Source organism: Eleutherodactylus coqui, chromosome 10, assembly GCF_035609145.1.
Source record: "Eleutherodactylus coqui strain aEleCoq1 chromosome 10, aEleCoq1.hap1, whole genome shotgun sequence".
In the NCBI taxonomy this organism is placed as follows: Eukaryota; Metazoa; Chordata; class Amphibia; order Anura; family Eleutherodactylidae; genus Eleutherodactylus; species Eleutherodactylus coqui.
This window is the reverse complement of record NC_089846.1, coordinates 14,138,739-14,166,503: the sequence shown is the minus strand read 5'-3', so window position 1 is coordinate 14,166,503 and position 27,765 is coordinate 14,138,739. Positions and strand designations below refer to the sequence as shown.

At 52.4% G+C, this 27,765-nt stretch overlaps 1 protein-coding gene across 4 annotated transcripts; it reads left to right on the top strand.

The window, feature by feature from the left end:
* GSN (gelsolin) lies at positions 1-27,091 on the top strand. 4 transcript variants are annotated; one of them, XM_066580296.1, is made up of 19 exons: positions 24-129; positions 4,492-4,634; positions 9,287-9,491; positions 10,799-10,953; positions 11,056-11,217; positions 11,517-11,666; positions 13,229-13,318; positions 13,399-13,531; positions 14,575-14,663; positions 16,198-16,413; positions 17,194-17,327; positions 20,657-20,747; positions 21,879-21,893; positions 23,302-23,472; positions 23,607-23,781; positions 24,069-24,190; positions 24,272-24,349; positions 25,877-25,937; positions 26,772-27,091. In XM_066580296.1, exons 2-19 carry the CDS (start codon positions 4,593-4,595, stop codon positions 26,939-26,941), a joined length of 2,259 nt encoding a protein of 752 aa, XP_066436393.1. In that variant the 5' UTR covers positions 24-129; positions 4,492-4,592; the 3' UTR covers positions 26,942-27,091. The 4 variants fall into 4 exon arrangements, with proteins under 4 accessions (XP_066436394.1, XP_066436393.1, XP_066436391.1 ...); XM_066580297.1 differs by lacking the exon at positions 4,492-4,634 and having other exon boundaries at positions 1-129; XM_066580294.1 differs by lacking the exons at positions 24-129; positions 4,492-4,634 and adding an exon at positions 8,132-8,240.
* The last annotated feature ends 674 nt before the right edge of the window (positions 27,092-27,765 follow it).

The following is a 27,765-nucleotide window of genomic DNA, read 5'->3' as shown; positions in this document are numbered from 1 at the left end:
CTCCCGATGAATCACAGGGTGGTGCCGCTGGAGGAGTAACCTTCCTGACTGCCGCTGGCGGCGCCGCACTTCTCTCCTGCTCGTCCTGCAGTACGTTTGGGGTCCCTGTGAAGAGAAGTCACCTGTCAGGTAAGTGTCCCCTCCGGTACTGACCGTGCACGGCCCCTCGCTGATCTCACCACTGCGGTGTGCATGCAGCCCGCTGTCCCCAGGATGTCACTCTGCACCCCTCTGTGCCCCGGGGATGTCACTCTGCACCCCTCTGTGCCCCGGGGATGTCACTCTGCACCCCTCTCTGCCCAGGGGATGTCACTCTGCACCCCTCTCTGCCCAGGGGATGTCACTCTGCACCCCTCTGTGCCCCGGGGATGTCACTCTGCACCCCTCTGTGCCCCGGGGATGTCACTCTGCACCCCTCTCTGCCCAGGGGATGTCACTCTGCACCCCTCTCTGCCCAGGGGATGTCACTCTGCACCCCTCTCTGCCCCGGGGATGTCACTCTGCACCCCTCTGTGTCCCGGGAATGTCACTCTGCACCCCTCTCTGCCCAGGGGATGTCACTCTGCACCCCTCTGTTTCCTAGCGATGTCACTCTGCACCCCTCTGTCTCCTAGGAATATCACTCTGCACCCCTCTCTGTTCCGGGGATGTCGCTTTAGACCCCTCTCTGCCCCGGGGGTGTTGCTTTGCACCCCTCTCTGCCCCAAGGTTGTCGCTCTGCACCCCTCTCTGCCCCGGGGTTGTCTCTCTGCACCCCTCTCTGCCCCCGGGGTGTCGTTCTGCACCCCTCTCTGCCCCGGGGGTATCGTTCTGCACCCCTCTCTGCCCCCGGGGTGTCGTTCTGCACCCCCTTCTGTATATTTTGCTCTTTTCTCTCAGATTCTGACTCTTTGCCAAAACTTACTACAATGTAACAACTTTTCTTCTCACTAAAAGCCGCTGCATCTGCCGCTCCGTCACCTTATATAGTCAGACAGGATGTCACTGGTACCCGCGAGCAATAAGGAGCAATTATTGGGGAGAAGGGGCTACCCTGTGCAGGGTAATAAGGAGGAGGGGTCAGCAGTCCTGTGCAGGGTATTAAAGGGGGAGGGGACAGCAGTCCTGTGCAAGGCATGAAGGAGTGAGCAGCAGTCCTGTGTGAAGTGAGGAACAACAGTCCTGTGCAAAGTATGAGGGGGGGAGGGGTATGAACGGCAGCTCTGTGCAAACCTAGCTCATTAGACATACAGTAGCAGGATTAATTAATCGTGTTGGTGGACTGCCGGAGGGAACTCCTCCTCTGTCTAGCCTGGCTTTTACTATTGATGACCCGTCCTCAGGATTAGTTATCATTAGTTGATTGCAGGGGTCCGTGGCTCGGGACCCCCAATGATGAGCTGATCCTCTGTCCTGCTGTCAGTGCAGAGGGGCTGCATGTTGTCATTTGGGAGCGAAGGCCCCGCTGCACGGAGTATAGGAAATGCTTTCTATGGACTAGTCTGCTGATCTGTTCCCTACAAGAGGAGGTGCAGCAGCATATACCCGCCTGATGGAGGCCAAGAAGACATTCTTTTGTTCTCCCTCGGGTGAATGGAGCCCTATGGATACGATTAGCCTGTCAGCTGGAATCTTTCCCTGGCATAGATCATTAATGTGCTGTCAACAGGGCTTAAAAAGGCAATAAATAGCAAAGAGGCACCGAGGCACTGCATTCTGTGCCCATTTGCCATTTTTTGCTCCTGTAATGTGCTTATGTTCAGTGCCAACTTCTGCTGAAATTCCATTCATTGGCACTTTAGTGCTACCTTGGTGCCCACTTTCATTTTATTGCCCCTTTAGGACCCTTCTGCGCCCTACAGTTACTGTGTTTCCACAAGGTAATGGTCCCCCAATAAAGTATGTTCCCTCTTTGTGCAACGGTAATGGTGCCCCCTTTCTGCCCCATGCAGTAACAGTGCCTCTATTGTGCCCTATAATGTACTAGTGCCCCTATAAGGTTATAGTACCCACTTTGTGTCCTTGAAACCCCTTCTAGTGCTTAGTTTAGGTTTACTTTCTTACCATGCTCACTTCTTCCACTCTTGAGGAGCTCCATGAATCATCCTCCTCCCCGGCTCTATCTCCACTTTAATCTTCCAGGCAAGGAGACAGAGCCGGGAGGAGGATGATTCATGTAGTTCCACAAGATGCTGCCGCATGGAGGAGGAAGATCTTCTAAGTGGACTTATAGGGTGTGATTGTCCCCCTAAAAAGCTGGTGGTCGACACGCTGTGCAACTGCTGATAGACCCAGAAAAAGGAGCGCAGCGCCCCCTCCCTGACCCGATGGTAACACGGGATCAGATGCAGCCTGTCGCCTTTACAGTGGATGGTGGAACTACTAACTGTCATTAAAAGGCCGGCGTTTCTCCAGATCCGGAAGCTTCTTCATCGTAACCTGATGGTTCTGGGACTTTCTAATAGACTTTGGGGGATTTTTGAAGAGCGGCGTTTCCGCCTTTGTGCGGGGTTGGCGTGCGCCAGATAACGAAATGTCTGCGCTGACACACATTTGCGCTATTATTTATGGCTACACCATAAAAATAAGATTAGATCCATACAGTTTAGGAAAGCCTCCGTGCGGACGGGTCATGTGACCGGGAGATCCCCATCGCTCATTCTTGCGGGCGACACGTGTGGCTGCTGGGACGACATGTGGTTACTCAGAACTGGTTCCACCCAGAATTGTGTCGCGGTTGGATCGGAATGCTGAGATCGCGAGGTTTGGGGAGGTTTAGTCGGTTTTCTCGCCGTCTTGCGGATCTTCTCTATTTATTTTTTCCTGCTGTGTCGTCTGCGGCTCGGAGTCTCCCATGTGACAGTCATCCTGAATCATTGACATAGCCGCAATGAGGTAGTGTTTGGGCGCGGCTCTGCTGTCCTCATACCTGTCTGTCGGAGTAGTAGCCTCTGGGCCATCTTCAGGCAACGCTGCCACGTTTTAGGACTTGTGCATATGAGCTCCATGTGCAGAGGGTGAAAAAAAAACCTGTTACAACACCCCAGAAATAATAGTGAAGGGGACACAGAAAGACGGCAGCGCAGCCCCCCACCCCCAGGCCGATGCATGCTGCACTAACCGCTCCTGACCCCGCCTCACTCGCTGCTTCCTGTCTGATCCTCTGATTGCTTTCACAGCCGGCTGACTATTAATCCTCTCTCAGTCCAGCAAGAAGAAAACAAGAGCTGCTGCAGTCCCATGTAAACGGCGTGTCCTGCAGCTCTAGTAGACTTTGTGCTTTCTGCTCACACAGCTGATGGCTTGTTACAGTGTATCAGTGAAGGTGATCAGTTCACATCTGCACTTGAGCTTTTATTCGAAGCCTCCGGCGCACGTTTGACATACGATCCCAGGCGAAATGGCGCAGCATGCTTCGCTTTTTCGTCTAGGACAGCGCTAGAGAGCTGGACAGAAGCAGCACGGACACCATTATAGTCGTGGGGTCCGTTTGGTGCCGGCAGAGGATGGATCTGTTCAGGGATCCCATTACGGAGCAGATCGCTGGTGTGACCGCAGCGGAAAAGCACAAAGTCCAGTAGAACCTGCTTGTTACCCAGTGCTGAAGCCTCAGGTGCAGGAGGCTGCGATGGCCCTTTAAGGCTGGGTTCATACTCAGTGCCAGAGCCCATTGAAATTAATGGACTTACAGAAATGCGCCGCGAATACGCAATAAATCTTGTGTATTCGCAGCACATATAGACACAGTCAGTACGATGTTTACTTATATAATTGTGTGCGCAAACGCAAAAAAACACCGCAGTGGGCGCAATACACGGATGTACGCACATTTTGGTCCCATGAACACACTTCACAGCCAAATTGCGCTTTCACCTTTGTGAATCCGGCCATAGTTACTGCCCCCTGCTGGTGTACATTACGGACGGCTCTTTATGGTATCTTCCTCTTCTGTTACTCACCGGATGTTTCCATTTCCTTTGTTTATGATTTGTGTATCTGTTGCTAAGATACCAGGCACCCCAGAAATAACTCCCATCATCCTTATCATAAAAGCGTTTACAGTACGGCAACGGTCCGGATTTGTTGAAGCCGTGTTAAAAGCCGTAATATGATTGCAACCTGTGAATAGATCCTAATGTTGATCCTCTGGGGGTGATGTATAGAGGGTCTCAGTGCTGTGGTCAGAGGCTCGCTGCAGCATAGTGACACTCTGTACATAAGGCTTCAGCAATGGGCTCCACCATAGTTCAGTGTCATGTCATCACTGCTACTGTGAGCCTATGGGGGTGAGGTGACTATTCTGCAGTTTTGCATGCACCATGCCCCTCTCCCCAATAGGTTCTCGTTAGCTTTGATAACTTGCAACATTGTTTCCATGATGATTGCAGCTCGTTAAGTCACGGTGGACCCCACCCCCTCGCAAATGTAAGAGAATGAACCTGCAGTGACTGACTAACCGGAGATTTTGTGGTCGCTCCTTCTGTTTTGTGTTTCTGCCGCATGCACTGTTAGGTGGGCACATGGACAGTCGCCCCCTGTAGCTGCATAGCCACCGCTTCCAGGAGAGACCCCAGCCTGCCGCGCATGAATCACCGCTAATCACTTACAAAGTAATGGGAAACGCGGAGTCGTCCGGAGCGTGCTGTGTACCACGGGTGTGTGCTGCTCACTATTATACTACATGTGTGTCCTGTGATCCCAGACCCTGCGCACAACATATACTCACCCTGGGGGGCATACAGGCCGAGCTGTTCACTAATATACTACATGTATGTCCTGTGATCCCACACCCCGCACATATTATATACTCACCCTGGGGGGCATACAGGCTGAGCCATTCACTATTATACTACATATATGTCCTGTGATCCCAGACCCTGCACACAGCATATACTCACCCTGGGGGCTATACAGGCCATGCTGCTCACTATTCTACTATATGTGCCCCCCCAGACCCTGCAAACTACATATGTGCACTATTTTACTACATGTGTGCAGGATCTGGGTGGCACAAGACACGTGAAGTATACATGTGAATGCATGCTGTGCGCAGTATGTGGGGTCACATGCAGTAGAATAGTGATCAGCATGGCCTGTAAGACCCCAAGAGTGAGCACGCGTGTAGTGTGGTGTGCAGGTTCTGGGGGGCGTTGCACAGACCCCTATTATACTTCATGTGTCCCCCAGATTCTGCACATTACACATGGTCGCTCTGGCTGTACTGCTCACCATTATACTACATATGTCATGTACACGCCAGGCTCTGCACATTACACGTGTTCACTCTGGGGGTCACACAGGCTGTGCTGTTCACTACATGTCATATATGTCCTGTACCTATAGACCCTGCACATAACACATACTCACCCTGGGGGTCACACAGGCCAAGCCGTTCACTATTCTGATACATGTATGTCCTGTGCCCCCCGCACACAGCACCTGCTCACTATTATACTACATGTGTCATGTGCCACTCCCATGTGCTCATCCTTGTACTACATGTATGTCCTGTGCCCCCCAACCTGCTCACTACTATACTACATGTATGTCATGTGTCGTCCGTCTCCCCTTCCATGTTGTGTTGTGATCTGGTTTACATGAAGTCTCGTTCCTATGTTACGTGTTCTGGAGAGATATATAATAGAGCAGTGCCCCCATATCATACTGTGGGGGTGTCGTCATGTGACCCAGATGTCTGTGCCCCTCCCCCCGCCATCTATGGGGGGGCTCAGTGTGTTCTCTCTCCTGTCGGGATGTCATTGTGGTTCAGCAAACACAAAGGCTCATCTACTGATCGATGCCCGTGCAGATTGTGGGGGTGCCCACCGTATCTCCCACAATGCAGTGCAGCAGAGGGTCTCACATTATAGGGGGTGTGGGTGGACAAGGAGCTGATGTAAGAGGAGGGCAGGTGATCACTGAGCGAGTGTGACTGTAATCTCTTCACCTCTCAGGTTCACTCTGCTTGTGTGTCAGTCTTTACTGTAGACCTAGCATTCTATTCTTGAACTACAAAGCTCAGGATGAACAGCGCCCCTCCCAGGTGGGGTAGGGGATTGTGGGAGGACTCGGTGACTAGAAAGCTGCAGACAATGATGTCCTCTGTGGACTTTCAGATCTCGCTTCCTCCGCTTGGATTGAATGGCGCTGCGTTATTTTGGACCCTCCTCTCTGTACAGAAAGTCTCTGGGGTGGCAGTTTATCAAAGTCTCCACCTTCTTCTCGGGGTCACATATACGATGGTGATATTTTGGGGTCCCCCCGACCTGACCTAGTCCTGCTTACACAGCTGAGGGTCCGTTACAGTGTATCGGTGTAGGTATTTGGCCACTTGCAGAACTGAGGCCTGTGTGTCCTGAAATGGTTAATTCGTAACGGTTTCGATAACTCACTGGAGGCTGAAAATATGTGTGGTTTTTATATTTTGCGCAACGCGAGCTGCGGAGCGAATGAGTCAGCGATGCCGGGGGGGGGGATCCCTCTGGGTCCCGTGCAGCAGGACACCTCTACCGCAGATGGAACTAGAAGGAGACTTATTGGGGGGCTCCCTGGATTGGGGGCCCCTCAGCTCTGCAGCTGCTCTGACTCCACTCATCCCGCCGCCTCTTCACAAAGTGTCTAAATATAGCAGATGGAGATATCTGGCCGCGTGACCCTCCACCGCGCAGCTGCAGCCGCCCCCCGCTCTGACGGCTCGCATTCTGGGCACGAAGATATGTACTCAATCCTCTGGACCAACCAAGCACTCAAAATCGCCAACGCAGCTCTGGATGTGACAGGAGGAGAAGACTGGATGGAACAGCATAATGTGACTGGAGTACAAGATATAATGTGAAAAGCAGAATAGTGATTGCAGCTCTGGAGGTGACTGCAATATAAGACACAGTATGACTGGAGTATAAGACCACATGATGGAACAGCATAACTTGACTGCTGCTCTGGTTGTGACTAGAGGACATGATGTAACGGTAGAATAGTGACTGCAGCTCTTGATATGACTGGAGTATAAAACCCAATAAAACAGCATAATGTGACTGCAGCTCTGGATGGCACTGGAGTAGAGGACATGATGTGAAAAATAGGATGGGTAGTGCCGCTTTGGATGGGACTAGAATATTTAAGATGTGATGCAACGTGGAATAGTGACTGCAGCTCTGGTTGTGACTGGAGGAGAGGATGTGGTGTTAAAAGCAGAATAGTAACTGCAGCTCTTGATCACATTGGGGAAGAGGACCTGAGGTGATGGCAGAATGTTGATTGCTGCTCTGGATGCATTTGGAGTAGAATACATGCCATTATGCCAGAATAGTGACTACAGCTCTGGATGTCATTGGAAGATGAGATGTGATGTAACAGAAGAATAGTGATTGCAGCTCTGGATGGGACAGGAGTATAAGATGTGATGGAACAGCCTAATGTGACTGCAGTTTTGGTTGTGACTGGAGTAGAGGACGTATATTCAGCTTTGAATAGGACTAGAGTAGAGGACAAGATGGTAAAAGTAGAATATTGACTGCAGCTCTGGAAGTGACTGGTGTGGGGAAAGTAAAATAGTGACCGCAGCTCTGGATCTGATTGGGGTAGAAGATAGGATGTCATGGCAGAACGGTGAATGCTTCTCTGGATGTGTGTTTGAAGTAGAGTACATGTAGTGGCTGCAGCTCTAGATGTGACTGGAGGATAAGAAGTAATGTAATAGAACAGTGATTGCAGCTCTGGAGAGGGCTTGTGTATAGAAAATGAAATATTGCAGCATAGTGAGTGCAGCTCTGGATGTGACTAGAGTATAGGACATGATATGATCAGGCAGCCTCTGACATCCTCCCGCCCCGGGATCCGTCTGTGGATTATAATGTGCACATTTTCGGATCTCGCTTTCGCTGTGATGAAGCCGCCAGTCACAAGTTTTGGTGAAGGCTTCTCTTTGATGTGGGGCTGGGCGCCGCCGTACGGACTGCGCCAGAATAATTACATGTAAGAACGTCGTCACCCGTGGAGAAGAGAAGCGGCAGAGGGTTCTGCAACAGTCGCTGACTAATGCTGCCAGCAGGGACCCCACCTGATCACTGGAGGGGGCAGGGGGCGCTATGGGGGGGTTACGTGTTTGTGTTGGTGGGAATCCTGAGACTCCAGGTCATGTGACTGCACAGTTGGGGGAGGGGCTTCTTGAGGCGTGTCCCTTTAATTCTTCTAGCTGGGGACATCACTCTCCTGCCAGCGAGACAATCACAGGAGCCGTCTGCTGGGCGCTGCAGCCGGAGGTGAGGGGGCACACTGGGCACAGGGGGGTCTGCGGTTAGCAAGAGCTGCGGAGTCATGAAACGGAAGAAGGGGGTGAAGACTTTCTCACTGCACTGTAAGATGTCAGGAAGGACTTGCTGTTCGAATTCCTTGCCATTTTTAAGATCTCTGCTTGCTTCCAGTGCATTCTTCTTTACACTGAGCTCCCCTCGTCCTGCTCATAGCTGAGGTCTTGTTGCAATGTATCCATGTAGAGCTGCGAGCCTGGACTGCTATGTTTAGCTCAGAGGGCCATCTCACTGATACATGGTAACAAACCCTCAGCTGTGAGCACTGTTGGGTCAGGACAGGCTCCTAGTGTAAATGTAATGTTCTCATTCACTGACATCAAGCAGAGATCTTGGAAATGATGAGCTGTTGGTGAAGGGTTTGTTGCTCGCTGGTGTATCGGTTTGCAGTAACGTCTCTGCGTGGCGCCGGCGCCTCGGATGCCGCGGTCTCTGCGTGGCGCCGGCGCCTCGGATGCCGCGGTCTCTGCGTGGCGCCGGCGCCTCGGATGCCGCGGTCTCTGCGTGGCGCCGGCGCCTCGGATGCCGCGGTCTCTGCGTGGCGCCGGCGCCTCGGATGCCGCGGTCTCTGCGTGGCGCCGGCGCCTCGGATGCCGCGGTCTCTGCGTGGCGCCGGCGCCTCGGATGCCGCGGTCTCTGCGTGGCGCCGGCGCCTCGGATGCCGCGGTCTCTGCGTGGCGCCGGCGCCTCGGATGCCGCGGTCTCTGCGTGGCGCCGGCGCCTCGGATGCCGCGGTCTCTGCGTGGCGCCGGCGCCTCGGATGCCGCGGTCTCTGCGTGGCGCCGGCGCCTCGGATGCCGCGGTCTCTGCGTGGCGCCGGCGCCTCGGATGCCGCGGTCTCTGCGTGGCGCCGGCGCCTCGGATGCCGCGGTCTCTGCGTGGCGCCGGCGCCTCGGATGCCGCGGTCTCTGCGTGGCGCCGGCGCCGCGGTCTCTGCGTGGCGCCGGCGCCTCGGATGCCGCGGTCTCTGCGTGACTCCTTTGTGTCTTGTCTTTCAGCCTTCAGAGATGGTGGTCGATCACCCCGAGTTTGAGAAGGCGGGGAAGGAGCCGGGTCTGCAGATCTGGAGGGTGGAGAAGTTCGATCTGGTCGCCGTGCCGAAGAATCAGTACGGATCTTTCTTCACCGGAGACGCGTACGTCATCCTGAACACCATAAGGCAGCGGTCCGGGAACCTGCAGTACGACCTCCATTTCTGGCTGGGTGAGTGAACCCCCCCCTCAGCGCCCGCAGGTTACCAGTAGCTTTGCCTTACGCCAATGACGCCTAAAAAGGAGGCAACTGCTGCAGTCTGTGACGAGGGGTGCGACGCCGGACGTTGGCCAGAATGAAGACAATATTGGTGGTTTATTCCATAAACGGCGCCACTCCTGTCTGCAGGCGGTGTGTGATATTGCAGCCTGACCCCATTTACTGCAGTACAGCTGAACTGGAATACCGGCTGCTACCTGTAATCGGGGGTGGCGCTGTTTATGCAAGAGTATGGCAATGTTTTGCTGACCCTGGCAGTCCACTATAATTCTGTAGAGCCCTGCGGTCTGCACGGGGCTTCCTGCTGTGCTGCATTGTGGGAGATGTAGTGTTGAGGCGTCTTCCACAATGCAGCAGTGTAGAGCGTGTTGTAGGCCGTGACTGCTGGCCGGTCACCGGAGGATGAGGATTGTAGTAACGTCCTCTTGTGCTGAGTTAGCGACCTACAATCCGTTCTTATCAGAGATAATCCCCGTTCAGTCGCCCGCTGGTAAATCGCCCTCTGCTGACCGATCTCATGGCAGCCAAATATCCCATCTGCTGAGCAGCACAATTCGAGTCTTACAGGGCCCGTGAGGCAGAGTAATAAATGGTGCCACCTTGGTGCGCTGCCAAGCCCTGAACGCGGGGCCCCCCCTCCTTTCCCTCACGATGCGCTGCTGAGCCCTGGGTGCGGGCAACCCCCCCTCCCCCTCGCGATGCGCTGCCGAGCCCTGGGTGTGGGGGGGTCCCCGCCCTTTGCCCTCGTGTGTGTGTGTGTGTGTGTGTGTGTGTGTGTGTGTGTGTTCCTCGCCCTTTCCCCTCACGGTGTGCTGCCGAGCCCTTGGCACGGGCAACCCCCCCCCCCCCCTTCCTCTTGCGGTGTGCTGCCGAGCCCTGGGCACGGGCAATCCCCCCCCCCCCCCCCTCCTCCTTCCTCTCGTGGTGTGCTGCCGAGCCCTTGGCACGGGCAACCCCCTCCTTCCTCTCGCGGTGTGCTGCCGAGCCCTTGGCACGAGCAACCCCCCCCCCCCCCCTCCTTCCCCTTGCGGTGTGCTGCCGAGCCCTTGGCACGAGCAACCCCCCCCCCCCCCTCCTTCCCCTTGCGGTGTGCTGCCGAGCCCTGGGTGCGCACCCCCCCCCCCTTCCGGTGCGCTGCTGAGCCCTTGCATTCTCCTCGTGAGGCAGTGTGATTTATAGCAATGCCTGATAACAGAGGACAATGGCTTGCATGCTGCAGTGCAGCTGGGTGTTTGATATCCGGTGGCTTTTCCCTGCAGGCAATGAGTGCACTCAGGATGAGAGCGGATCTGCCGCCATCTTCACAGTCCAGATGGACGATCACCTCGGGGGGAAGCCCATCCAGAACCGCGAGGTGCAGGGCTACGAGTCGTCTTCCTTCTTGGGATTATTTAAGTCCGGCCTCAAGTACAAGGTGAGGCAGCAGCAGTTCCGTTACAGTGTTCCAGGATCCAAAATGCCGCCTAGCCTGCGGTTTGTGCGCTTGGCGCCGCTGATCCGTGTCGTCTTTCCTCAGGCTGGCGGTGTGGCCTCAGGATTCACCCACGTCGTCCCCAACGATGTGAACATCGAGCGGCTGCTGCAGGTGAAGGGCCGTCGCCTGGCTCGTGCCACAGAGGTGCCCGTGGCCTGGGCAAGCTTCAACCAGGGAGACTGCTTCATCCTGGACCTGGGTGAGGTAAGTGGCAGAGGCCGATTACAGGGTCCGGCCGTGTACAGACTGCGCCAAGCAGCGCAACATGGGGGGGGGGGTATACCACCTGACGTCAGCTTTGTCCCTGGGAAAGCTGGGTGCCGCAGTAGCCTCCTACCCATCACCCCCTACCCAAACTGCAAAGCAATGGAGAAACTGGGAGCCTATCGCTGCACAGCATGGCGGACAATAACCTATATGGGAGTTGTGATGGCGGCCATATTGGTTGTATAACCTTATGCCCGGAGTTGTGCCCCTCATCTCCACCCGTTCCTTGTTTGCAGGAAATCTACCAGTGGTGCGGATCCAAGTCCAACCGGTTTGAGAAGCTAAAAGCCACCGCCGTCGCCAAGGACATCCGGGACAACGAGCGGCACGGACGAGCCCGAGTGTACGTGGTGGAGGAGGGGATGGAGCGCGAGAAGATGATTCAGGTACTGCGCTGTGTGCCACGGGGATGTATATACGCAGTGGGCGGGGCAGTCCTGAAGTGGGCGCGTCTTGGTATCCTATAGCGGATTAAAGTCCTCTTTCTCGGCCGCGCTGGGTTCTGTTTTCTGCATTTTCGGTGGCGTTTCCGCTTCATTCCTTGCACAGACTTGTTTCTTATAACCGTTGTCATGTTGGGGGAGAGGTAACGTCACGCGTGTCCTGAGGTTGGGGGTAAATCCCTGCATTTGCAAGCAGTTTCCAGCCTGCGGTGGGCGGATCTGGTTGCCTGGGCTCCAGGCCTGAAGATTGGAGATTTCAGTAGGTGATTTGGGGGTCCAGTAGGTAGGTCCGTCACCGTGCTCCCCCTAGTGTCTCCTCTGCCCTCCTGGCGGCTGCGCCCCCTGTAGTGTCTCCTTGTCTCCCCCAGTGACTGTGCCATCTGCAGATTGTTTATTCTCTGCCCTCTCAGCAGCTGCGCCCCCGTGTAGTGCCGCCTTTACCCCCAGGTGGCTGCACCCCCCCCAGCAGTGTCTTCTCTGCCCTTTTAGCAGTTGTGCATCTCTGCAATGTAGCCTCTGCCACCAGCTGCGCACGCATTAGTGTCTTCTCTGCCCCTGGCATCACGTCTTCTATAGCATCTTCCCTGCCTCCAGCTATGCCCCTGCCGCACGCCCCCTGTAAGATGTTTCTACCCACACCCCCAGCAGCTGTGCCCCTGCATTGCCTCCTCTGCCACCAGCTACGCCCTTGCAATGTTTGCTCCTCACCCCGGTGGCTGCATGCCTATACTCCCTGCTCTGCACCCCCCAGCAGCTGTACCCCTGTAGTGTTTCACTTTTTCCCCGGTGGCTGCGCCCCTGTAGTGTCCCCCCTGCTTGCACCCACATGCCGTCTTGCAGTGAGACCCTTCAGATCTACAGTCCCAGCTGCCAAGGGCTCACTGTCACCCACAAGCAGCTTTGCCCCGGGTGATAAAACCTGCAGCACCGTCCTCCGCCGTTACTACTTGGACTACTGTGAAGATCTGGCGGCACAGTGGTGGCGGCAGCCGGGGGAGGCGATGCTCAGATGCCAGCCATCTAAGGCTGATTATATGCAGTCATTACACGGCCCGCAGAGCAGGAAGTGCGCGGTGCCAGGATGGCTATAGTCCAATCACTCAGCGACACCTGCTGGACACTGCTGGGAATGCAGGCTGTAAGGTTCGCTGGATCACACCAAATATCAGGGCATGCTAGGTGTGGTAGTCGCCCAACAGCGGGGGAATGGTGCAGGCTATAGCGTTACATCTAGTAATGCTGCAGTAGGGCCACAGTGCTGGGGGGGCGCTCTTGTTCCAGCATCTGGTAATCCAGAAAGTCTTTTAATCCGGCATGTCCCCAGAGCAGAGCCGCAGTGTAGCGCGAGTCGTCGCAATACCTGTAACGCGACAATTCTTCTGACAGCGGCGGATTCTGTAGACATCTGATAATCTGGCATTTGTCCGATTCTGCACCGTATTGGATACATAACCAGACCAGAGCAGCCGATGTCAGAGTTTTGACCTCTTCCTTCCTTCTCGCAGGTTCTGGGGGATAAGCCAGATTTGCCGGAGGGAACTTCCGATGACGTGAAAGCAGACGCAACCAACAGGAAGCTGGCCAAGCTCTACAAGGTGAAGCGTGTTCCCGGGCGCCGCCGTCCGCTCGCCGCACTCACGCTTGCAGTTCGTTACATTTCTCGTATTGCTTCCAGGTGTCTAACAGCGACGGGTCAATGTCCGTCTCTCTGGTCGCCGATGAGAACCCCTTCACACAATCTGCCCTGAACTCCGATGACTGCTTCATCCTGGACCACGGACCCGACGGCAAGATCTTCGTCTGGAAAGGTTTGTCTGGTGACGCGGTAACGAGGGCGTTGACATGCGCGATGCAGAAGTTGTGCACTGAGAGGAAAGGGTTAACCTGTAACAGGGTCCTGGTCAGTGACTAAAGAACTGTGAGTTCTAGTCCTGCGAGCGACTTCAGGCTTCAGTTCTTCTTGTTGAAGATCTGTTTGCTGTCAGTGAATAGAAACACACTTCTTGCATCCGGAGGCAGAGAACTGCTCTTATTCTAGTCCTTCTCGCACTGTTCAGGGTTTGTCACATTGTGTCAGTGCAGGTAAAACAATAAATACGAAGTCCAGACTGTTTAGTGTGGAACGCCGCATTGTAACAACCCCTCAGCTGCGTGAGAAGGACTGGGGCTTCACCATCTAGCTATTATATATGAGAATGTTTCAATTCCTCACTATTTTCAAGATCTCTACATTCGTTAGCAGCAAGCAAACAATATATGAGAATGTTCTATTATACACTGATTGAAGAGGTTGTAAACAAATTATGGACTATCAGCAGGATAAGCCATGAATATAGATCAGCAGGGGTCTGCTGCCTGAGACCCCCGCCGGTCACCTGTTTGCTAGGTCGGTGTGCTCATAGAATGAGCTGATTTCCGCAGGAAGTATATGGCTCTATTCGCACTGCGGTGGCCACGCTTGGTATTACAGGCCAATTTCTCATTCCAATCAATGCGAGTTGGCCCTGCAATACCAAGCCTGGCCACTGCAGTAAGAACAGAGCTGTCTGCTTCCTGCAGAGATCAGGTTAGTGCACACAGGCACGGTAACAGATAATTGGCGGGGGGACCTGGCAACGGACCCCCATCAATCTACTATTGTCAACTCGCGACCCTCATACTCTGGTCTTGCCCAGATGATGGGTAGCGTCTCTATTCTTAGTTATTCCCCGGGACTGCTTCTGGTTGTGTGTCGGGTGCCCTCATCCGCGGCTCTCCTCCTCCTCTCTATGTCCTCTGACCCTCGGCTCCACAGTAATGTGAGGTGTTGATTATTTCGTGTATAACCCCCATCCTCTCGTCATCCGTCCAGGTAAGAACGCCAACGTGGAGGAGAGAAAGATCGCCCTGAAAACCGCCACCGACTTCATCTCCAAAATGGGATATGCTAAGCAGACCCAGGTGAGAGGGTGCGGGCGCTCCTGCCGTGGAACATGTAGAGAAGGATGAGGCCCCTCCCCTTATCTGCAGGCGCGGTCCTGTGGACTCTACGCCCCGTTCACATCACATTGTGCTATATACTGACTGGATACGTTAGAATATGAAAAAGTTGGGTTGCGTCCATATTGTGTATTTCTGTACCCTTGTACACCTGGAAAAGCCCCTGATGTATTATTAACCCCTTAAGTTATGCGTCCTATTTTCGTCCTAAGAACGTGAAGATTTTTGATGGATTTTTAGCTCCGTTTTACATAAGCCATAACTTTTGCGTAAGCATTTTGGCTCCTCCTTTGTTCATGGTTTTGCTTCTTCATTTATAGCCTGTGTGGCGCAGGATTACACGGGTCGTTAGGGGTGTGACCATACCAAACGTGGGTTTTCTCTTCTGTTTTTCTAAACAAAGCGAGAGAGAGTGCACAAAAAAGAGCTTGTTTGTCGTCTTTTTTGTCTTGAAGCTGCCATGCTATGATCTGATAATACACTGCAGTACTTTTCCACTGCAATGCAGTATCATTTATCATAGTATCACAGGCCATGGCAGACCTGTACACCATTTGACTGGCATCTGGTTATATAGCAACCCATCGGCCCTCGGTGATTACATGGCGGAGGGCCAATGACCTTAGAGGGAGATGATGATCGTGACATGTAGGGGGGTTGACAGCAGCCGTCTGTGTTCTCACAAAACCCTGCTGTTGCAGCAAGAGGCCGATTGTCCGCCACAGCCGGCTTCTGCTGCGGATGCGTGGGCTCACCATCTGGCCTCTAGCCATCCATAGGAGGTAAGATCATGCCCTTTCGTAGGAACCTCTTCCCACTCGGGGTGTACATCTATGCCCTGGGGTGGGGAACTGTTGAACAGGAGCTGTGATGGTCACCCATCACCCAAATGTATGTTCACTAGATGCGGTGATGGATTCTGATGCCCATATTACCGCCCAGACGTACAATATAACCAGGGGAGCCTGCGTGATACTCGTTAAATAGGGGGAAAATCGCAGCATGCCCTATTTTGAGGTGGATTCCATGCGGACGGCTTCCATTGAAGTCAATGGAGGCTGTCCGACCTGCAGTCCTTCCCCAATCATCATTGCAGAAAGGCCGCTGGATCCGCTTCATTGCCTGGCGATGGCGCAGCATAATCTATACTGTGACCACCGGCACATCCACAGTACAGATGAAGACTGCGGGCAGGTAAGGGGGGTCACCAGACAGGCACAGGGTTACATCCGGAATCCAGCCCGTCCGTGTGCAGGCAGCCTTGCATATGTGATCTTCCTTCTCCCCTTTGGAGTCTTCTACACTTCAGTCTGACATGTTCGGGTCGGGATGTCGCAGGAATAAGGACATGCATGAATCCAGTAATGAGCAGTGCTCAGGATGTGCACACGGGGGCGCTGTTGTCCTAGTTCTCAGGATACAGGTGGTGTATATACCAGCTGCCCCCTGGGGATCCTATATGGCCACCAGCTCATCGCTTCTTCTGTCTCCGCAGGTACAAGTCCTCCCCGAGTCTGGTGAGACGCCGCTCTTCAAGCAGTTTTTCAAGAACTGGCGCGACAAGGACCAGACAGAAGGGATGGGCATCGCTTACATCCCCAACCACATTGCCAAGATCGAGAACGTTCCATTTGATGTCAGCTCTCTGCACGACTCCCCAGCCATGGCCGCACAGCACGGGATGGTGGATGAGGGGCGTGGCCAGAAGCAGGTGGGAGGCGGAGCATGGCAGCAGTGCATAAGAGTATATACAATGGGGAGGGGCAGTCAGCCGTCCGTGTGCGTCATGCCGCCATAGTGTTACAATGTTCTAGTTTGGTGATTGAAATGGATTAGTGCAAGCTGGAAAGCACTGACCGCGCCCCCATAATGTAATGGCTGACAGCAGGAAGAGCGGTGCAGACTGCGCAATTCTTGCTGTCCAAAAGCTGGCAGCCCACATGGACCCCATCAGAACAGGGCCATAGAGGGTCCTAATGTTCAAGGTGGTCACCCAGCTACTGTACACCCCTGAATTGTGGACCTACCTTTACGATGCTTGATGTGCGCCAACTCCAGAGTTAGCTGGGCTCACACGGGCGTAAGCGGTGTCACAGCATTTTACCGCTATGGAGCCGCCGATGACCCGGCCTATCACTGCGTATGGCAACAAAATTGTACTGCGCATGGCAGCGTATCTCGGGCATGCCGCTATGTGCAGTCTACCTGATTTAAATTTTTTTGCTTATATTTCCCACGCCGTTGCGTGGGAGTGGAGGCGAATGTACTGACGGCGAGCGGCGAGGAGCAGGGTGGGGGGCAGAGGGACTGGTGGTGAGGAGCAGGGTGGGGGGGCGGAGGTACTGACGGCGGGCGGCATATGCCGGAGAAGGAAGGGTTTTGTATAGAATATTCTGTCCTCTGAGTTTTTCTGTGGCTCTCGCCTGTCTGCTGCAGTTCTCCTCTTCTTCAGCAGAGGGCAGTACAGCATCTAGCATTTTTTCTTTTGCAGATCTGGCGCATTGAAGCCTCTGAGAAGGTCCCCGTGCCCCAGTCTCTGTACGGTCAGTTCTACGGAGGAGACAGCTACATCATTCTGTACAATTACAGCCATGGTGGGAAGAGCGGACAGATTATCTACACCTGGTAATGGCGCCATCATGGCTGCATAGTGGGGGCAGCGGGTGGGCTTCAGCAAACCGGCCGGCAGAGTGGGGCAAAATGTAGTACTTAAGGGCTTGAGCAGTCCCATGTAAACTGTGCCGACCCATCACCTGGTTCCTCTCGTGTCATCTGTGTTGCAGCGTCCTTGTAACTTGCACTCCGTGGGGCGGACAGCACGCGTTCTTCGAGACCACCTAAACATGGATCAGACATAACCCCTTGGCATTCGTATGATGCAGACTCCATATATAGTGGGCATCGGTTGTCTTTGACAGTGACATTTAAATGGCCTGATAGAGGAGGGGGCTCCCTCTGTCCCTCGACTAGCCTCCTGCAATGAGAACGCAAGATGCTGTTGGAGTGTCGTGATAGTTTGGGGCTCTGTGAAGGCCCCCAGGACCGCCATGTATTTCTGCCTTAAGTTTTGCCTGTGGTACATCCTAATAGAATGCCTGCATAACTGATCCAATGATCGCTAGTTAAGTCTGTTGGGGTTTAAAAAAGGGTTAATTTTTTTTTTTTTTTTTGTAATTAAAGAAGAAAATTAAAAAAAAATCCCCCCCCCCCCCCCCCCCCCCCATTTCTAAAATAGAAAGATTAAAACAAAAAAGAAATACTTGGTGCTGGCGAATCCAAAAGAGGTCCAATCTATTAAAATAATGCGTTATACCCTGCGAATGCCGTCAGCAAAAAATACATAATGCAAGAATTGCATGTTTTTTTGGTTGCCCTGTCTCAAAGAAGGTGTGTAATAAAAAGCGATCAAAAAGGCACATTTACCCCAAAATGGTACCAATAAAAACCACGGGTTGTCCCACCAAAAAATGGAGCCTTCACAGAGCAGCGGCGACTGAGGAAAAAAATGACAACGAAGGGTGGGAGAAAACCTGGAGCGCCGCCATGGGTCGGAGGAAAAACGGCTTCTGCTGAGTGATCGCGCTTTAATCCTCACCTCATGAGACGTACAGGGTTGGCAGAATTAAAAAATGACATTTTTTGCGGGCCGCGTTGTATCTCTTAATGCTGCCATTTACTAAACCGTATAATGTAGAGAAAAACGTTTGTGGGGAGAAATGACTAAAAAAATTCCTTTTTTTCCGGAGGTTTCACCTTTCCGGCGCTCACAGCGTAGTTAGAGGGAGATCAGCTTTGTTCTGTGGCTGAGTATGATTAAGGGGCGAGCGTTTTTTTTTCTTTTCTTAAAGGTGAATTTTCTTTTTTTTTTTTCTTAAGCACTAATTGCTCCCATCACCGTATCGACCCGTAACTTTTTATTTATTTTTTAATCAGCAGTTGTGCGCTGTGAAGGGGATTTAAACTAAATCCCCAAGTCCTCCATGTCGGTGTCCCCAGTGGTTTCCCATGTAGTGTGTAATGGTAACATGTGTTTTGTGCCCGTGTGCAGAACCTTCCATTTATCTGTTACACCTCAGCTGCCACGTTTCCGCCCCCGACTCGCCCCGATCCCCTTGGGCCCGTATACAGATGTGTATATATAACCACATTCTAGCATCTCGTTAATTTCTTTGCATAGTTTTGTATAATCTGCAAATATTGCTATCTTACTGCACAATCCTTCTACCAGGGCATTAATATATTAAGAATAGGGCCCAGTGCTACCCCTTGTGGTCCCCCACTGGTAACAGTGACCCCCTCCAATACTGCCCCCTGTGGTCCCCCACTAGTAATAATGATCCCTCCAATACTGCCCCTGTGGTATCCCACTAGTAACAATGACTCCTCTAATACTGCCCCCTGTGGTACCCCACTAGTAACAATGACCCCTCCAATACTGCCCCTTGTGGTACCCCACTAGTAACAATGACCCCCTCCAATACTGCCCCCTGTGGTCCCCCACTAGTAACAATGACCTCTCCAATACTGCCCCCTGTGGTCCCCCACTAGTAACAATGACCTCTCCAATACTGCCCCCTGTAGTCCCCCACTGGTAACAATGACCTCTCCAATACTGCCCCCTGTAGTCCCCCACTGGTAACAATGACCTCTCCAATACTGCCCCCCTGTAGTCCCCCACTGGTAACAATGACCTCTCCAATACTGCCCCCTGTGGTCCCCCACTAGTAACTAACCCCTCCAATACTGCCCCCTGTGGTCCCCCACTAGTAACTGACCCTTCCAATACTGCCCCCTGTGGTACCCCACTATTAACAGTCACCCCTCCAATACTGCCCCTTGTTGTATCCCACTAGTAACAATGACCCCTCCAATACTGCCCCTTGTGGTACCCCACTAGTAACAATGACCCCTCCATTTCTTCCACCTGTGGTCCCCCACTAGTAACGCTGACCCCCTCCAATACTGCCCCCCTGTGGTCTCCCACTAGTAACGGTGACCCCCTCCAATACTGCTCCCTGTGGTACCCCACTAGTAACAATGACCCCCTCCAATGCTGCCCACTGTGGTCCCCTACTACCGTAGTAACGGTGACCCAATCAGAGTATATACCATTAATAACCCCCCTCTGCTTTCTGTCACTGACCAGTTACCCCCTTACACACATTCTCACCAGACCAAGCATTCTCATTTGGGGGTGTAATAACACCTGCAGCTGGTTTTCTCTGTTCTGGGTGCTGTTTTTGGCCACGCAGTCATTGGACCACCTAATCCCCGCATTGGTAGTATTGGACTAGTCAGGTGCTATACCTGTGCTCTGATGGGCCAGAGCTGCTCATGTGATCAGCACTGGCCAATCGGGACATTCACCCACCTGGGACGCTTTCCTGGACCGTAGGGGAAGCCTGACTGGTTCCTGGTCTCCCCAGACAGTTGAGCACACTAGTCATTCCTATGGCTGACCTCCATCGGGTACCTCTGAGCGCCATCTTTGTATGTTTTGTCTTTACCTTATAAGTAAATGACGCGTCGTCTTTGAATAATGAAAGGTTCTGAAACTTTCCAATAGACCGTTTCTTTTCAAATCCATTTTTAAGATCTCTGCTTGCTGTCAGTGAATTGAACTGTGTGAGTTCAGTTTTCGGCATCTGCTTGCTGTCAGAAGCCTCGTTTGTAATCAGCGATTTTGGAAATGATGATGAGTTTGAGACTTTGATGCTAACAGGAAGCTGCAGAACATCTCATCGGCCGATGCACAAGAGACAATATGGCCGGCTTGGCGGTGTTGTTGCTGTCTGGATACCCTGCTTCCAGATCGGAGCCGGCGCACGCCTAGTCTGTTGGGCTGTGACCTCCACGCTCCGTCGCCAGCCGCGGTTCAGCTCCTTTGCCTCGCGTTCGCTCAGCGCCGTCCTTTATATTGTGATTTATGTGAATTCTGCTCATTCTCATTATAGGCAAGGACTGGATTCTTCCAAGGACGAGATAACGGCCTCCGCCTTCCTGAGCGCCCAGCTGGACGAGGAGATGGGGGGCGGCCCTGTGCAGGTCATTATCATGTTATCACATGGCTGATATATGACAAGTCAGTGGGGAGTGGGCACTTAGACTGGCGCTACATTGAATAGTGCCACCGGACAAGATGGTCATCGTATTATATGTCCATCTCCCCATAATCCCCTTAAAGAGATTCCCCTTACCATCGGCCGCCCGCAGACGCCACATCGGACCAAGGAGTAATGACCTACGATAAAGTACAAATGCATCACATGACACTCCGGCAAGTTAGTACTTGGGCTGGGGGGAAGCCTCATGTAGACCGATGTATACAGGCTCCATTAGGGAGAGCTCTCTACAAATTGTCATTGAGATCAATAAAAGCTGTATACATCTGTCTGCATGGAGCGCCCCCTAGTGGTGACTGCAGGGAAAGAATATTACCCTGCATCTTCCTGCAGCAACTACTGGGGAAGGGGGGGGGGTGATACTAGATCTAGTATCACTGAGGTCAATAGACACTGTATATGTCTGTCTGCAGGGAGCGTGCCCTAGTGGTGGCTGCCAGCAGAGAAAATGTTCTGTATCTTCCTTCACCCACCACTAAGGGGGCACTTTCTGTAGACTGATGTATACAGCACCTATTCATCTTGGTGATAATACATCTGTCTGTTGGAAACTCCCCCTAGTGTCGGCTGCAGGGAAAGAGAATGTTATGTATCTTCCTGCAGCCACCACTAGGGGGAGCTCCCTGCAGATTTGATGTATGCAGCTCCTATTCATCTCAGTGATGATAGAACTATCTGCAGGGAGCTTCTACTGGTGGCTGCTAGCAGAGAGAATATTATGTATCTTCCTGCAAACTGATGTACACAGCGCCCCTTCATCTTGGTGATTATAGATCTGTCTGCAGGAAGCTCCCCCTAGTGGTGACTGTATACAGGACCGTTTTATTATAAAGTACATTATGACTGCGCTGTGTGAAGCTTCAGCTTCTGTTATATTGGAAGGGGGATGAGGTTACTGAGCTCCACGTAGGATCTACTGGCCATGAATGTCGCATTCAGAGGCCAGATGCTTCTGGGTGGTGATGGAAGCCGCTAGCGGCCCCTCCAGTAATCGGACGGTCTCGGGTATGTCTATGCTTTCTGCTCTGAAGCTTTTGCTTTTCTCTCTGCACAGGGGCCCAGAAGCCAGGTACCCGGGTATATTGCATGTTGCATTACATAGAGGGGCACATGTACTCCCCGCCTCACAACTGAGTGTAAATCTGCACGTTGCATCAGTGTGTGACTACACCGGTACCGGAGGGGTCTGTGGCTCAGTGAGCCGGTGCTCCACCAGAGTGTTGACCCCCAATCCCCTCCGCACAGAATTCCTGCATTCTCCTGTTAGTCCATTACTGGTTTCCTTAACCCCTTAGTGACACAACCCATGTTAGACCTCTTGGATTTTGGGAGGGTTTTCAAAAGCCCTTTTTTTTTTTTTTTTCATACTTTTCCATCGGCGCGGCCGTCTGAGGGCTCGCTCTGTGCGGGGCGAGCTGTAGTTTGTTTTGTTTGAGTGCATATAATATATTGTAAAACTTCTATTAACTTGTTTTGGAGAGGGCAGGGAGAAAAAACACCAATTCTGCTATCGTGTTTTTTTGTTTTTTTTTTGTTTTTTTTTGTTTGTTTCGTTTTTAAGCTTTTTCCACTTTTTCACAATGAAAACCCTTTTTTTTCTTAATTTTTTTACTGCTTCCCGCATTTAGAAACCCATAACTTTTTCATATTTTTTTCCATGGACGGAGCCCTGTGAGGGCTTGGTGTTTTTCGTGACAAGCTGTAGTTTTTATGGGTAACTTCTTGGATCCCTTTCATTGTGTTTTTTTTGGGGGGGCGTCGGAATGAACCAAAAAAAGCATCTTTGGTTTTTTTTAAATTTTAAAGCGTTTGCAGGCTAAGAAGCGCATTCCATATATTGTCCAGGTCATTACGGATGTGACAATAGCAACAAAGGGAGAGCGCCCAAAAGAGGGTTTTTTTAAATCCATTTTTACATTTTTTTTTGTTTTCTACAGGGAACCTGAACCTGTGATGCTACAATCACTCTGATAATGCAATGAAGTACTTCTGTACTGCAGTGTATTATTGCTTATCGTAGAAATCACAGGCCATGGCAGACCTGGCCACTATTGACTGGTAACCCATCGGCCCTCTGTGATTACATGGTGAAGTGCCCGATGACATCAGACGCAATGACGCCAATTTGTGGGAACCGCTTCTCACCCACGGTGTAAATATATATTCTGGTGTGGGAAGGGGTTAAAGGCTGCTTTAGTCTTATTACTGTAACCATCAACGTCCTGGTAACCGGTGCAAGAGCCGCTGTACTGGTGATGTGCACGACAGATGAACCAATTTCCCCCAGATCATGGAGTCCTGTGCATGGCGTGTGCTCCGTTACATACAGCGTGTATTACACACTGACCCCCAGCTGTAGTCTGCACACCCCCAGGTTATAGCATCACCCCGAATGCTCCAGTGAGGATTGCTGTGTCCCGGGAGTTGTCCATCAGTAATATATGACAGTCCTGACGTCCATCGTCTTCTTTGCGCAGGTCCGCGTGGTGCAGGGGAAGGAGCCTGCTCATCTGCTGAGCTTGTTTGGTGGAAAACCCATGATTGTTCACAAGGGAGGAACCTCCAGAGAGGGTGGACAGACCCCAGACGCGGCTATACGTCTCTTCCAAGTGCGGGCATCATCTTCTGGCTTCTCCAGAGCTGTGGAGGTAAGGAGTCTCTACGGTAACAGCACAACACTCAGAAGCCAATCACAGCTGGAGTACTGATTATCACCGTCTGCTCCGTACACGTTAGTTTCCAGTCCTCATCCCCATGTGACTCCCTGATTGTTCTCCCACAGGTGGACGCCTCTGCCGCTAATCTGAACTCCAATGACACCTTTGTTCTGAAGACGCCGTCCGCCGCATACCTGTGGGTGGGGCAAGGTGCCAGCGATCCAGAGAAGCAAGGCGCTCGGGAATTGTTGAAGGTCCTCGGAGTCTCCGGCTCAGAAATCGCAGAAGGAAGAGAAACCGGTAAGAGTGAGACGAGCCATAAACTGCAGCTTGTGGTGTGAGCAGAGCATTAACCCTCACTAGGCACCAACTGCTGGCCTACATGTGCGGCGGCAGCAGCCGCTGGGAACGTAAAATCAATGCTCCCTTCTTGCGTAAATACACAGCGCTTATGTGCTCAAGAAGGGCTGAAATACTCCAGACTCGCTGTCACGATGCAGCTCATTGGACGCAGCGGTCATGTGACATCAGCCGCTGTCCTGCCGGGATGCAGCAGTCCGGGATTAATGCTTCCTTTCTTCTTGCAGATGACTTCTGGGCAGCGCTTGGCGGGAAGGCTCCGTACCGAACCTCCGGCAGGCTGAAGGACAAGCTGAACGCCCACCCACCGCGCCTATTCGCCTGTTCCAACAGAACTGGCAGATTTATTGTAAGCGGCTCGGAGACTTGGGGTCGAACGGACATTTGTGGGTCGTCGCTTCCGTTCTAATATCTGTGTTTCATCCCTTAGATTGAGGAGGTCCCGGGAGAGATAACGCAGGACGATTTGGCCACAGATGACGTCATGCTTCTGGATACCTGGGATCAGGTACGCTTACTCCAAAACTGGCTGCAACTTTATGAGGAACTGGCCACTGCGGGGTTAATGCTTGTTATGGGGTCCTCTGCTCTGATCTTATTCCATGTTCTTGACTTTACTGGATCACAGAGGAAGACAACTGGGTCCATCCCTGGTCCTCCTGCAGGTTCTACACGCTCCTCAGGAGCAGATGTGGAGACGCATGAATGCAATCATCTCTGCGCCCACCTTGATTTGTGAGGGTCTGACCACAACGTCTTCTGAACCATGTTTCACGTTTGGAGTGCAGAAGTGTGACCTGGCCTGACCGCTGGACTTAAAGCCTTATATGCACATATGATGCTCCGAGTTCGGATCCGAAGACCTACAGTCTCGCCAGGACGCACTCCGAACGGGAAACTGATGGGTCAGAAGACACTGCAGTCAGGCCATAAGGGCCGCACACTATAGCCCCTGTAGGCAGGGGTGTCAGACTCCTCCTCAGCGGGGGGCCACATCAGCCTTATGGTTGTCCTCAAAGGGCCGATTGTAATAGTACAGTAAGGGCTCGTTCACACAAGCGTATTTGCGCAGCGTGTTACACACGCAGTGTTTGCATGCATAATGCAAAGTGACTTGAACCCATTGCTTTCAATGAGTGCTTCACATGTTTCTTCTCTTTTTCACACGCGATGGCGTGAAAAAAATACGCTGCATGACGTATTATGCACCCCAATAGGCCATTGAAGTGAGTGGGCCACCGCAAATATGCACAAAACCTGCGCATTTAACCCTTTGCAATCCAATTTTGGATTCAGGGTTTCCTAGGGGTTTTTCTCTTTCTGCCATTAAACAATGGCGCCACCTGCTGGCTAGAGCCATTACTCAGGTACTGGACATGCTGGAGAGGCCCCCGACAACAGAGCGGCCAGTAATGTGCAGTAAGAATACCCTGCCGGACGTCTTCTGACATCAGAAGCTGTATGGTCTTCAATCAGAATGTCTTTAGACGTCAGACAGTGGATTGGAAAGGGTTAATATGTATGTGTGCGCCATTTCAATGGGCCCGTCTGCGGTTTTTTTTTTTTTTTTTTTTTTGTGTGCGGAAATACCCAGTGTATTTGCGGACATAAAACCACGCTGGAGCAGCCGGAAAATGTGGGCGTGAGCTATTATTTATGCTGCGTATTTGCGCGACTGAAATGCGCTCGTATCTGTGTCAAGAAGCCCCAGTAGTGGCGTCGTCGCCCGTGGTGGCCCCAGTAGTGGCGGCGTCGCCCGTGGTGGCCCCAGTAGTGGCGGCGTCGCCCGTGGTGGCCCCAGTAGTGGCGGCGGCGCCCGTGGTGGCCCCGGTAGGAATAGCCATTTGTGTGTAGGTAAAGGTTTGGGCCTTCCTCAATATTAGAACATGAGCACCTTGCCTGCAGTGATACACCTCATGTCAGCCGGAAATGGCAGATAACAGGGAACAATAGCCTGCAGTGTAGCCGGATGTTCCGCAGACCCTCCTCATAGATCTTTTATGGTGCGTTTCATGAGATGTTGTTGTATTTTCAGGTGTTTGTCTGGATCGGAAATGAAGCTCAGGAGGAAGAGAAGAAGGAAGCGCTGTCCTCGGGTAAGTGGTCGCAGCGCGGGGCGGAGACAGGAGCGTCCTCTATATGTGACGGACGGAAATTATAACCGGAGACTTATTGGGTCCATTAATCTTGGGGGTTCCTGATCATGTGACTTGTGTACTGCAGAGTAGAGCTGCGGTTCTGCACCTTCGTCCTCTTCCTCACGCTTGTACTGATGTCTTCCTATAGCCTGAATCTTGGGGTAACCGAGTCCTTAGTGCAGAACCCATAACCTCTTCCTGGCGGCGCGACTCCTGTATGTAAAGTGTAAGCCTTAGCAAAAAAGCTCTGGCACTCGTAAATTCATAATCTTTCAAGATCTCTGCTTCTTGTCAGTGAATGTGAATCATCATTATTTACAGAGGTTGAAAACCCACTCCTGACCTAAAATGTCTCACAGCTGAGGGCTTACCACCATGTGTCAGTGAGCAGAGGCCAGGATGGGTTTCAGCCTGTTTCTTGGCTGATCCTGCAGGTAGGTGTCGCCACAGGAGTTGGCATGCCGTACATTCCTCCCCTGGCTCCTCCCATCATGCCCTGCACCACCTACATCACAACCGCCGACCCGTGGACTGAGACCTCCGAGATCTTGTGGCTGTGAATAAAGGAGCGCTATTACCTGTGAACTATTGGCGACCGCTCCTACTTCTGGTGATAACCTCTTCTCGTTTCCATTCACTGACAGCAAGCAGGGTCTTTGGAAACTGGGAGGGATTAAAGCATAAAGTCTACTAAAGAGCTGCAGAACTCCTCAGTGCTGGGGAGAGATGATACATATGGCAGCGTGCCGAATACGAGGAGGCCTCTTCAACCTCATGCCTTCTGTTTTTCAGCTTCCAAGTACATTGCGACGGACCCCTCCAGCCGAGACAAGCGGACCCCTATTGCGGTTATTAAGCAAGGATTTGAGCCCCCCACCTTCACTGGTTGGTTCCTTGGCTGGGACTGCGACTTCTGGGCGGTGGATCCCCTGGAGAAGGCGCTGGCGGAGCTTAATATGTAATGTTGCGGTCAGCGACTCCTGTGCCTTCACTGCCGATGAGCCCCCCCCACCACCAGAGAGACTTACGAGATCCCCAGCTGTGCAATAACATTTCTTATATCGCCCTCTGTACGTTTTGGATATTTAATATTAATAAAGCTTCGATTTGGATCCAGCCGCGTGCTGAACTTCTTGTCATCAGTCCGCGGAAACCTGGATTCTGACGTGTGCGTCATTCGCTTAGTGCTTATGGGATAGCCGACATCCCAGCAGGATTGCGGTTGCAGCTCTGGATGTGACTAGAGTACACTATGGAGGAAATTTTATTAAAGAGGTTACCCAGGGCTAGAAAAACATGGCTGCTTTCTTCCAAACACAGCGCCACCCTCGTCAATGGGTTGTGAGTGGCATTGCAGCTCAGCTCCATTGAGTTGGATAGAAGCCGAGATGCAGTACTATACACAACCCATGAACAAGGGTGGCGCTGCGTTTGGAAGAAATCAGCCATGTTTTTCTAACCCTGGGTAACTATGTTCAGGCTGGGGTCACACGGGACGGAAATTGTGTGCGGACCCTCCACACGGAAATTCTGCATGCGTTTTTAAAACAGACTCAGCGGCAAAGTGGACGGGATCTGCAAAAATCTGGGTCACACCCTGCCGACAGTCCAATGTGGACAAGTGGCGCAAAAACTTGACATGCGTCAGGCATGGAATTCAAATCTGCAACATGTCACTTTTGGCGCAGTTTCCGCTGCGGACTCTTCTATGGGGGGGAGATTTCGGCAGCCCAATACAGGCTGAAAACTGCATGAAGTTGAAGCGGCCTTTCTGCTGCGGAAATCT

Bases quoted from the DNA above. Each gene is read 5' to 3' on its own strand.
- GSN (XM_066580296.1), top strand. From the start codon at position 4,593: ATGGGAAACGCGGAGTCGTCCGGAGCGTGCTGTGTACCACGG. The intron at 13,319-13,398 runs GTGAAGCGTGTT...TATTGCTTCCAG, and splicing joins AGCTGGCCAAGCTCTACAAG to GTGTCTAACAGCGACGGGTC. The intron at 23,782-24,068 runs GTAAGAGTGAGA...TTCTTCTTGCAG, and splicing joins CGCAGAAGGAAGAGAAACCG to ATGACTTCTGGGCAGCGCTT.